The sequence below is a fragment of the Vombatus ursinus genome, unplaced genomic scaffold (genome assembly GCF_900497805.2).
Source record: "Vombatus ursinus unplaced genomic scaffold, bare-nosed wombat genome assembly UNPS02010394.1, whole genome shotgun sequence".
In the NCBI taxonomy this organism is placed as follows: Eukaryota; Metazoa; Chordata; class Mammalia; order Diprotodontia; family Vombatidae; genus Vombatus; species Vombatus ursinus.
This window is the reverse complement of record NW_020950172.1, coordinates 5,592,786-5,604,711: the sequence shown is the minus strand read 5'-3', so window position 1 is coordinate 5,604,711 and position 11,926 is coordinate 5,592,786. Positions and strand designations below refer to the sequence as shown.

The 11,926-nt window shown below is 49.7% G+C and overlaps 1 protein-coding gene across 6 annotated transcripts in view; it reads left to right on the top strand.

Moving 5' to 3' along the window:
• BRD1 (bromodomain containing 1) overlaps positions 1–11,926 on the top strand; it is a 72,707-nt gene that overhangs the window by 28,592 nt on the left and 32,189 nt on the right. For all 6 annotated transcript variants that reach the window (XR_003568449.1, XM_027854367.1, XM_027854366.1 and 3 more), the window contains exons 4-7: positions 3,035–3,166; positions 3,459–3,587; positions 4,166–4,478; positions 8,741–9,001. Coding sequence is in view for 5 of the 6 variants with exons in the window: in XM_027854367.1 (XP_027710168.1) it covers positions 3,035–3,166; positions 3,459–3,587; positions 4,166–4,478; positions 8,741–9,001 (835 nt within the window). In the remaining variant the exon portion in view is untranslated. The remainder of the gene's footprint in view (positions 1–3,034; positions 3,167–3,458; positions 3,588–4,165; positions 4,479–8,740; positions 9,002–11,926) is intronic.

Sequence of the window (11,926 nt, the reverse complement as noted above, 5' to 3'; positions counted from 1 at the left end):
GCCCGCCTTGTGAGCCTGAGCTGGACGCCTGCTTTGCTTGGGGTGCCTGGTGGGGCTGCCCCTCACTCTGTCTCATTTAGCTGTGAATTTCTCCTGCTCTTTTTGGGGGAGGGAGGACACTCAAAAAGCCCATTATTGTAAACATTGATCCTGATAGGAATCAGTAAAGCAGTGTGTGCTTCCTCCAGGTTGACTTCTTTCTCAGTGATCTGCAGCTTTTCCTCTTTTGATTGATCTTGGCTTTCTCTTGGGCCCCATTCGGCTTCCTTGGGCATCAGGCATGCCTGTGGCTGGAGTTTGACTCTTGGTGGTTTATTTGATCTGCTAAAGCTCTTCCCTCGAAACCCAGCTGAGCCCCCTCCCTGCTCTTCTCTGTGTGAAGGGGAGACCTAGCGCCTGGCCTCCCCCGTCGGCTAGCCTGCTATAATCTGCTGAGCTTCCCCCCGCGAAGGGTGTCTGTTCTTCGTCCCACTTTACGTCCGTACCAGCTCATGGTCCTCTTTATAACTCTGTGCTCCTCAATAGCCCGTATTCCTTATGTAGAACAGAAAAAAATTGAGAAGAAATTTAAATGAGGTTTTGAAAAGTGGTTTAGATTGGCGTTAGCCCACGGTCAGAATTCGTTTCAGCAAAACTGTGAAATTCTCATGCCCTTGGCAGAAGCGTCCTTATTTTAGACGGAGTGTGAAGCATCAGAATATCTGGGAGGACGGGGAGAAAGACTGGCGGCCTTATCAGGACTTGACAGCAGCCCCAGTGCAAGATGGCTGGTCTGGTGTCCTGCCGGCCCCTGGCTCCCAACTGCTGGCAGGTTCCTGCCTTTTTCAAGTGTCTGCTTGTAGTTCCAGCTCAGGGGATGCTCACAGCTTGGATCAATAAGGACTGTTTTTTTTGGGATAGAAATGTTATTAACAAGTTCTGATTCACTCACGTCTTCCGTTCCTCACATCACCATAGTAGACCGTGTGTCCTCCCAGAAAGCCATTCTGTTTTGGAGAGAGAGGAAAACTAAACCAGCCCCAGTGATCGACAGGTTGTAGAAGCCCAGGAAACTGGGCCACGTGTGGCCCGGTGGTCCTCTCCCTTGCCCCGGCGTGGGCTAGGTCTCTCTTCTCAGCTCCCTTCCTTCTGCTCGGCCTTGATCTCTTCGTTACACTCGCTTCTGAGTGTTTGGTCGTCTTCTTGTTGTTCTTGCAATTGACGTGGTTGTCGTCGCTTGGCTTTGCTCATCTGCCTCTGCATCGGTTCGTGTAGATCTGTCCAGGCTTCTCTGTCTCCTTCTCATATGTCATTTCCTGTCATGCAGCCATGTTGCATTTCTGTCATGGACTGTGATTTGTTTCGCCATTCTCCAGTTGAGGGGCAGGTACTTTGTTTCTGATTCTTCGATATCCCAAAAGAGTGCTCCTATACATATTTTGGAGTATGTGGAGACTTTTTTCCTTATTGATGGCTTCCTTGGGATGTAACCCACTAATGGAGTCCCTGTGTCTAAGGCTATGGGCATTTTTAGTCACTTTATTTGCATAATTCTAAATTGCTTTCCAAAATGGCCATGCCATTTGACAGCTCCACCAATGATGTATTGCATTGACTGTTGCCGTTTTGGGTCATTTTTGCTGGTTTGCAGGGAAGGAGGTGAAACATCAGGCTGTTTTTTGATGTGTGTTTCTCTTATTTTTAGGGATTTGGAGCATTCTTTCATGTGGTTGTGAATTCTTTGCAATTTTTTTGAGAACTGTTTATTCATGTGCTGCGGTGACTGTTGGTCATATGCATATACATGTACATATGCATACGCATACACATGTTAATTGATGGTGTGTCTTGGATTCTAGCCCTTTCTTAGCCGGGTGCGTTAATGGCGTCTGGGCAGAAGTTTTTCAGTTTTGAACAGAGTTGCCTGTTTTCTTCTTCTCTTGTAATTATCTCCGTCTTGTGTTTGGTTCAGAATGTGTTTTCTCTATCTGTGTGCACGTGGGGCTTGCCGTATCTGTTTCCCCTCCTGCCCATTTCCTTATGTGCTTCATACTTTCCTAGAGTTTTTTAGAGCGAGGTCCCTGATAGACTTTGCTGGTGATAGTACAGAAGCCTCCTTGTCTTTCCTCTTTTTGTAGTGCTCAGAGGCACACAAAGTGCTTGGACCAAGGGGGAGGTGGGTGGTATTTGGGCCCCAGAAGAGATTGATGCCTTTACGAGACTTGCCCAGCAAATAAACGTCCCTGCTGGCGCCCATGCTTCCAGACCTGCTGCCGGGGACCACTCCTGCCCTTGGGGGCTAGCTGCAATCAGCTGTGCTGGCTTGTGGTGAACAGGTGTTGGCCGGGGGGGGGGGGGGAAGGAGATGGTGTGTGAAGGGTATTGACATCAACTTTGGCAGGAGGGGAGAGAGTGTGTGAGTGCGGGGTGGAGCACAGCAAGAAATGGCCATCAGTGAGTGTCAGGAAATTAAGTGAGCAACAAAGTCCCCTGATGGGATGGATTTGGGTAGACCACACACATCCTCCAAAACAGAGGCTTTTATGGATACCCTTGGGGGAGAAGGAAGAGAGAAGGACCTGTCTGTGACACAGCAGGGCCACCTGCTAGAGGAGCATTGCCTGCCCATCTCCCATGGACTGTCGTGGATTGGTCCAGGCAGCCGGGAGGCAAAGGGGAGCTGGGGCGGAAGGACCTGGACCCTGGGGAGACTTTGGCAGAGCAGCCTTGCCTTAGGGTTTTCTAAAGTTCCCAGCTGCCGTTGTGTGTGACCTCACGTGTGCACTCGCTACCCTGGCTGGGGTTGGGGGGGTCTTGGCCCGATCTTACCGGTTCACCAAAGGGTACAGTTGAAGACCGTACAAAAGCTGGGAGGGTTCTTGTAAGAGACGCTGAGTAGTGGAACAAGGTCACGAGATTCCATTGGGGACATCATGTTTTGGTCTTCACATCAACAGCCACCCGAGGCAGTGGAGCCAGAGGACTTCGTTAGCAGCATTTGGGGGTAGACTTGTTTATGTTTTTTTGTTCAAATACTTTCCATTTGCTTCTCTAGAGAGAAGATGATGAAGAAATCCAAGCTCTGAAAGAGAAGTTAAAATATTGGCAGAGGCTGCGGCATGACCTGGAGAGAGCACGGCTGCTGGTGGAGCTTATCCGGAAACGGGAAAAATTGAAGCGAGAACAGGTGAGGGGAGTTTTTCTGGAAAGCCCGAAATCTGCAGCCAGAACGATGGCTTGTTGAGCGCCCTCCATCTGGCACAGTGTCCTCCCTGACAGGTGACTGGGAATCGGGGTGGGGAGGCACCCCCGGCAGACTGATTCGTGGGTATGTGCACAGGCCTGCGGCCCGGCCATTGGCTACACTCCCTCTGCATTAAGATGCTGAGGACTTGGCGCGCCAGAGGGGAGGCTTGTTGCTTGCCAGGTACGTGCCGGGCCTGTCTGTCTCTGCCCTTGACCTCCTCTGCTCTGTGTAGGTGAAGGTGGAGCAAGTCGCCTTGGAGTTACAGTTGACGCCGTTCACGGTTCTCCTACGGTCAGTACTGGACCAGCTGCAGGAGAAAGACCCTGCACGCATCTTTGCCCAGCCGGTGAATCTGAAAGAGGTGTGTGCTTGGCTGCTGGCAGGCCACGGCCTCCTTGCCGGCCATTCCGTTAGCCAGTCCATAGTTTACGTCGTTTCAGTCTGAAGTTTAAATTTCATTTGAATGTCCTTTCTGACAAAATGTTCGGAAGCACAGATTGTTATTTCCCTGCTTATTTTCCAGTAGGAGAATGTGGGTTTGGTTTTGTTTTTTTTTTTTACTGGAAATGGTGTGCTTGTATCTTTGTTCTTGCAAGGTGTTTTCCGCCCTTTGGCTCTCTGCATATCTTATTTGTAAATCTTTAATATTTATTCAAGCTTTATCTGACAGTGATTTGTTCCTTAAGTTAATGTACATCCTAAAAAGAAAAAATCCTTGTTTTTTGATTTCTGTCTCTCGGACAATACGCTTAGCTTTATGTGTTATTTCCTTTTCCTTGATTTCATGGCAAATTTGAGGTTTAAATGTGTATTCTTTGTTAAGTAGAAAAAATGTACCTTGTTTTCTTGTTTTTTGTTTTAGATAATTTTATTTGTTTTTTTGTTTTTTTTTTGTTTTTGTTTTTTGTTTTTTGTTTTTTATTTAATCTCAAATCTCAGGTTCCAGATTATTTGGATCACATAAAACATCCCATGGACTTTGCTACAATGAGGAAACGGTTAGATGCTCAAGGTTACAGAGACCTCAATGAGTTTGAAGAAGACTTTCATCTCATTATAGATAATTGTATGAAGTACAATGCCAAGGATACCATATTTTATAGAGCAGCCGTGCGGCTGAGAGACCAGGGCGGGCTTGTCCTGAGGCAGACCCGGCGGGACGCAGAAGGGATTGGTTTTGATCATGAAACTGGAATGCACTTACCCGAACGGCCGCACTTGGAGCCTCCTCGGCCCTTTTCTTGGGAAGATGGTAAGAAGCGGTGTCTGCAGTCAGTGTTTTTCAAGCTTGTAAACTGAATGGAGTTGTTAGACGGGAGTGGCAAGGACCTGGCACTTTAGTGGCTGCAGCAGGTGCCGTGATCTACACTCGAAAGCCCCATTAATGGTCTGTGCCTTGGGTCCTGAACGACAGAGGGACAGCCCTGTTGTTCTTCTCCGGCTCAGGCCATACCTGGGGTCTCGTGGGCGGTTGTGGGCACTTTAGAAAGGATTTTCAGTGGAGGGTACTGTGGATGGTTGGGTGAGTGGAAAGCAAGCCGTTTGAAGACTGGTGAAAGGAACACTAGAGAATGAGTGAATGCTTGGTGGGCGTCTCAGAGGCTGTCCTGGGAACATGGGTAGGAATTGGTGGGCTTGGTGTGGGGAAGTTTCAGAGAGGCCGGTTTTGAATTCATTTCCCCCAGAATGCAGCAGGCTGTCTTGTGAAGCTGCGGCTTTTCGTAGTTGGAGGCCTTGAAGCAGATTTTGAATCCAGGGCCTTCTGCCTGTGATTCCAGTTCCCTGGGTTAGAAATAATGCAGGGAAATTTTTTGGGCATGGTGTTGTGACCAGGTCTTCTTAGCCGTGGGGATAAAGGAGCAGGCATCTGGGCAGACCCTGGGATGCTGCCGAGCTTTGGGAGAGCACATTTCCTAGGGTGCAGAGGAAGAGGGGAGCTCAGAGCCTGGGGCTGGAACTTTGACAGGGGCAGAAGTCAGGTCAGGAGGGATGGCGGCACTCTTTGAAGATGTGGGGCAACGGTGCTGACAGAGCAGTGCGGGCAGCAGTCCCCAGGGTGATTCACTGACCCTCACGGGTTTCTCGAAGGCGTGCCTGTGGGAGCAGGGCGAGGACGGACAGCAGAGTGAAGGCCGTGCTGTGCCTCTAGCCGGGCGCCTCTTTTGTCTGCCAAGGACAGTGCTGAAATGGTGAGAAAGGGAGTTGATGCAGCTAACATTTATTGAGCACTTCTGTGTGCCAGGCCTGGGGCTAAGTACTCCACAGTTATTATTATCTCAGTGGATTCTCACAACAGCCTAGGAGGGAGCAGGGGCCCTGGTTGCTCCCATTTCACAGAGGCAGGCACTGAGACAGGCAGAGGTGAAATGACTTGCCCAGGGGGACAGGCGAAACTGGAGCTCAAGTCTTTCTGACTGGCAGCCCAGGGTTCTCTCTGCTGGGTCACCAGCTGCCTTGAGTCCAAGTCTGGGCCAGATCAGCCATATTCCAGGGTACCGGTGGGTGTGGTTGATGAGTCACTGTCAGCGATCTTGAAAGACTGGAAAGTGCAGAGGTGCTAGATTATAAGATTGGAAGAAAGCAGACGTCCTGCTTTTCAGAAAGGGAAGAGTCCGGGCTGGCAAACTCGCAGGCTTCGGCCGCTGGGAGCAGTGGAGAAAGTTTGATTACGAGGGGCTTCGTGAGGACCTGAAGTGTGGTCACAAAGCCGGCAGCGATGGTGGCTTTCTCCTCCCTGGCCTGGTTGGACTGGGTCAGAGTCCGTCGTGCTGACCCGACGGAGAAGATGAGAGGTGGAGCGTGGGCGAGAGGAAAGGTTGGCTGTCGGCCGGGAAGGCGGATGTGGCCTGGCCCGTGACGTGTGTAGACCCCAGAATGACTTCTAGAGCATTGAATGCCGGGCTGAACCGAACGCGGGGCGGCTGAATAGCAAGAAGGGCACATCTTGCACTTGAAGAGGTCGGGGGCTGGCGGGCTGCTTACGCTGTTGTTGCTCAGAAAGAGATCTGGGGATTTTGGGGGAGGTGACTGCCCCAACCAGCCTAGGCCAGGTCAGGAATGAGGAGATGCTGGTCCAGAGATAACACATACTCTCGTCTGGCCCTTGTGAATGTGGCCTTTTGGGAAGGCCGTTGGTTAGGTGGGAAGTGCTGTGGGCAGAGGGGAAGGTGGCAACTGATTGAAGGCTCTGCAGTGGTGAGGGCTTGGGGCCTACGCCAGCTGCCCCCCATTGCTGGGAGAGCTGTCGCCGCTTGTCTTTGCCCTGGAAACAGGTGCTTTGAAGATGACCCAGTCACCTTGAGCTACTGGACTGAGCTCCACCCACCTAGGTATACTGTGCCCCAGCCCTGGGAGAGGAAGCATTGGCAGCCAAGGCCTCGACGGGTGACGTGCCCTCTCCCTGGGTCAGACCAGGCTGGGCTTGGCTCTTCAGGCAGTAGCAGAAAGGTCACTGCCCAAGGCTCCCACTCAGAGATAGTGAGATCACAGGGCCTGGATTCCCTGGCCAGTGAGGGCTCTCGAGGCAGCTCATCCCTGTTAGATTGGGAGCACTGTAAAAACTGATGTCAGCTTTAGAATCTGAGTCGGGCTGCTCCGAATGTCTGTTCTCTTCATAGACCTCTGGTCAGGGAGCTCACGGCACCGAGATTTCTTTTGGGGTCACTTTGCGCCCCCCACCCTGCTGGTGCTCCGCCTGCTACTTGGCTGGCATGTTGTCTTGGCTATTCCAGGGCAGGGTTTCAAAGCTACTCAATATTCAGCCAGCCTACAGTTAGACTGTGATTTCTTCATTTCATCAACAGCAAACGTTGGTTTTTTTTTTTTTTTTTTTAAACAAATACAAAATGGCAGACGTGTTCAGGATACCAAGCACAGTGGATGGACCTGCAGGGTCAGAGGAATCTATTGTGGAAAGACTCTTGGCCTTCCCTGGGGTAGGTTTTGGTCCCTGGAAGAGCCAACCTAGTCAGCACAGCCAGTGCAGGACTTTATTAGGGGCCAGGGGAAAGAGGCGCGAAACAGGGGAGGCCGTACACTGTGTCTTAAGTGATTTCTTCCCATGGCTCTCAGAAAACCATGTGGCAGTTGGAGATTAGCGAGGCCCAACATGGCTTTTTAGCCTCCAGAACAAATTTCTAAATGCCACACGTTCTGCAGGAGGATAGAATAGGCTGAAGAGAAAAAAATATTCTCGTCAAAAATGGGCTGTCAAATGGTTGAATTAGTATAATGCTGTGTTCCCTCTAAGTCAGAAAAGCCATGTGTGTGTGTGTCTGTGTGTGTGTGTGTCTCTGTGTGTCTGTGTGTGCGTGATTGAAGGACCAGAAGCGAGTCTTGCCTGGCTCTCTGCCCTCTTGTCCTGTTTGGTTTGAACGGAGCCTCTCCATGGCCCTCTCCGTGCCCCTTTCCCGTGCAGCCAGATCCTCCCTTGGGGCGCTCAACTTCCAGGTGTCATCACTGGAAGAAGGCGTGTGTGGTGACATGCTACCCCCGCAGTTTGGAGGGGCTCCTCTTTGGGGCCTGAAAGGACAAATGCTTTATGCTGTTGCGGTTGTCCATGGCCTGTGCCTTCGTTATGCGTCTGTGCTGTTGATCCAGCTCTGGGGCAGCCACCATATCTGGTGGGAGAGTGGGCCTTGGATTCGTTCAGTGCACATGGGGAGGAAGGCTAACGAATGGCCTTCATTTTCTTGACTTGAGTAGAGGGCTTGGGGTTTTATTTTATTTTTATTCTGTGATGACAGAACAATTTTTGGCCAATTTATTGATTTCATATCGTGGTTGTTCCTTTCTCCGTGGTTTTTTTTTTTTGTTTGTTTAGAAATGTGGTTCCCAATTGTGTGATAAGACTGCTTGAATTTTCTGTTTGTGCTCCCAGGATACATGCGGGAGGCAGCCGGCTGTCTTGGAGTCACATGTTTAGGTCTGGAATATTAACTAACAAATCCTGATTTGTCAAATTTTTTTTATAGACCAGGACCATAATTAATCTCTTTGTTTTCTGTGTAGACATCTCTCTGCTGGCAGCTCTACTTGAGGCTTTGCCCCTGGCCTGGAATACGTTCTAGATCTTTATGTGATGGTCTGCCCAAGTCGTAGAATAAGGAAAAGCGGAGCTGGATTTTTAAACCAGTTGTATTTTATCTGTGTGGGCTTGTGTGCCAGACCTTACAGTACCGGACATCATGACTGTTGTTCTCAGAGGGCAGAGCTTTGTCCCGTCTGTGTGTGTGTGTGTACACATATGTACACAACCTGTGTGGTTGATATATTTACATGCATCAGCTTTGGAAACATGGTTTCTCTCATCTTTAGGCTGTAACAGAAATTTGCTCATCCAAATAGCAGGTAGGAGATTTGTGGACCATTTCCTCTTAGTGTTAGAACTACTTTGGCAACAAAAACAGGTTTAGGAAACCATTTTGGGGCAGTGATTTCTTGTGCTAACGTACAAGACTGTTACACAAACGAGTTGTTAATCAAATACCTTCCTCCCTCTTTCTTTGCCTTCAGTGGATCGGTTACTAAATCCAGCTAACCGAGCGCACATGTCCTTGGAAGAACAGCTCAGAGAGTTATTGGACAAACTGGATCTGACGTGCTCCATGAAATCCAGTGGCTCAAGAAGTAAACGAGCAAAGTTATTAAAAAAAGAAATTGCTGTTATTCGAAACAAGCTAAGTCAACCAAACAGCCAACCCCCTCCACTGGAGTCAGGTACTGGGAGCTTGGAAGAGGAAGGGGCGCCATTAGAACAGGAAGCAGACGAGGAAGGTAAGGAGGGCACCTCTGTCATGGGCTTTCTGTTGGCTGATGCGGGGGTGGGGAGGGCTTCTTATTCTACCAGGTGTCCAGGACTAGAACAGGGGCCCATAGCTTGATGATGAATTATTGAGACATTTTGTCAGAAACATTCTCAGAGCTAGAATTCTGATCAAAGGGCTTCCTGTCCAGACATCTTTGCTTTTATAAATTAAGTTTGTGCATATGCTGTATTTGATTTCTTTTAAAATTACTTGTTCACAAAATATACATATAAGCGACTGATTTAAAAAAAAAATTGGTTACAATCTTAACAGGTGAGCAAAGAAGCCTAAAAACCTGGTGTAGAATCTTCTGTGAACATTTAATGAGATAGAAGTGCAGGGAGTGAAGGTGCCGAGAAGACTCTTTTCCTTCCTCGGCCCCCCGGCTTCCTCTGATCTCCCCCTTGCTTTCCCTTTTTCCCTTTCCTGCTTTGTATGTTTGTGTCAGAGAGTGCGCGTGTGTTTGAACTGCCAGTTTTTCATAATTTTCCCAACTTAGGCAAGAGACTAGAAAAATTTAAACAGAACTGAACAGCAAAGAAAGATTGGCCCAATTCTCTTGGATCCTCGGCTCGGACACCCTGGTGTTGGGTTTGGTAAAACCAGGCGTGGTCCCTGCGGGGTCCGCGCCACATGAAGAGTTTTAGCTGGGGTCGCTACTTGAGTAGTGTCATGAAACTGCTTATCCCCAGGCTGCTGAAGGAGGAGCAGGTGAAGCCTTGGTTTCCCTGAAGCTGCTGGTCTCAAATGGTTGTGGAGTCTCCATGTAATGAAAGTCATGGGGGCAAGGGCAGAGACAGGAGGGCTGCTGGACCACGAGTGGGAAGGCGCTCAGCTTTCTGGAAGGAGAGCCTGGCCTCTCTGTGTGCTCTGACTTGAGCTGGCCTCCTTGGGAGGTCTCCCTGTTCTTTAGATGGTGTGTGTGTGCGCGCAAAGATGCATCTGGGCATGCACCCAGATGTGTGCAGGGTTATCTAGCTGTCTCTGTACAGATGCTTACTTGCCCACAGATACATCTGTGCGATTCTGTGCACGTGCCTGCACAGATGTGTCTACAGATGTCTGCATCCATAGGTATACAGCTGCACGGTGTGCACAGTGCATCTATGCATGCATGCACATATATGTAACGTATGCACAGGAAACCCGGACACACACATGCACACGTCTGTGTATGCATACAGCTGAAATTTCACAGACACATACACAGGCACACTGAACACACGGACACCTACATGTGTATCCATGTACATGCAGGCGCACGTTTCTGTGCACATGTGTATAAACACACATGCACACATGTATATGTACACGCATATACAAATATATATCTACATGTATGTGTGTGGAGGGAAAAAAGTTATTTTTGGAAGAAAATCAAAGAAAGAAATGTAAAATCCAGTGAAAAGGGCCCCAGACAGACATTTACGGTTATATATCATTGTTCTGTCTTTCCTGTGGTCCTTCCCCAAAAGAGAGAACATAATGCCATGTTGTTTATACTCATTCTCTGGCTCCCCAGTCCTCCATTTTTGGAGCAGTCCAGGCATTAGCATTTCAAGGTGGGAGACAGATTTATTCCCTGAAGAAAAACTCGAGGGATGCCCATGCTGTGAGTTGTTCCCAGAAGGCCGAGGCTACTTCTTGCTTGGCCCCGCTCTGGGTCACCCGGGGGCTCTGTGTGATGGTTCCTACCCGTAGGGCCTTGGACGTGGCTTTGAGAGGCTAGGCCCAGCCTTTCTCCTTTCTCCCTGTCTCCTGGCCGGCCTTTCCTTCCTGGGAAGATGAGGCTGGGACTGCTTGCCTGGCGCTCCCTCTGCTTGGCTCATCTTTTATTGGTTTCATCCTTTGCCTTTGTTTTGCCGCTTGGAAGGTCAGCCCTTGACTAGTGGTCTTTTTGGTGTAAAACAGTATTTGGGGATGGACTGTAAGCTGATGTAAAAGATGAGGCTTCTCAGCATTCAGGCCTATGTTCCTTTTGTTAAGAACTCAGTTTTCCTGGGGATCCCTCATGGCCCCCAAAGGTGTCTCCCACTCCTGGAGATCCTGCCCTTACAACAAAGAGGTTTTAAAAACTCATTTTTATTTTTTTCCCAGGCCCACACTCTCCCTGTCTCTCACTTCCTCCCCTCATTGAGATAACCAGAAAACCCAGACCCTCAAAGAAAGAGGTTTTTTAAAAGAGTAGGAAGAGGAAAGCACACAGCAGAACACATGAGCACACAGACGGCATTGGCTGCTTCATGCAGCGCCGACCCCAGCTTCTGCACCAAAGGGAGGGCTGGGGGGGGCCATGCACCACTTGGCCTTGATGGCCATTGGCGCCCCTGCCACCACCTTGGAGTATGGGTTCAGCAGGCCTGGGGAAGGTTTTTCTGCATTTCTCAGGAGGAGTTTTTGTGAGGAAGAGCAGGGCCAGGGCCATGTGTTAATGGGTGCCCCTGGTCATGCGTGGGGCTTTCTGATCCCCAGCTGCTTGGTCATGGGGCCCAGCACACGTGGGCCTCCGCAGTATTCTGGGTGGTGTTTGTCTGTGCGCTCCTGAAGCAGCAGGCACTGACCGGCCCTGGAAGGGCTGCAGGACACCCCGGCTTTCAGTTCACGTTGAAGGCCCTAGAGCCGTTCTTGGGGTCTGTTGTGGCCTCCCTTGTTTGCTCTATCCCCGACTCAGGCTCGTTTCTTACTCGTTTGTTGGGCTGTAGAAATGTGGCAGCTAAGAATTTTTTATTCATAGCAGTTTATCATTGGCAATCAGAGAAAAACAGATTCTCTCCCTTTAGAAATTACCTTCTCTAGTCCTTCCCACTTCCAATCCCCGTCCCCTGATCAGTCAGTCAGCCTTTATTCGGCACCTACTGTGTGCCAGGCCCAGTGCTGAGTAGTCACGACCTCC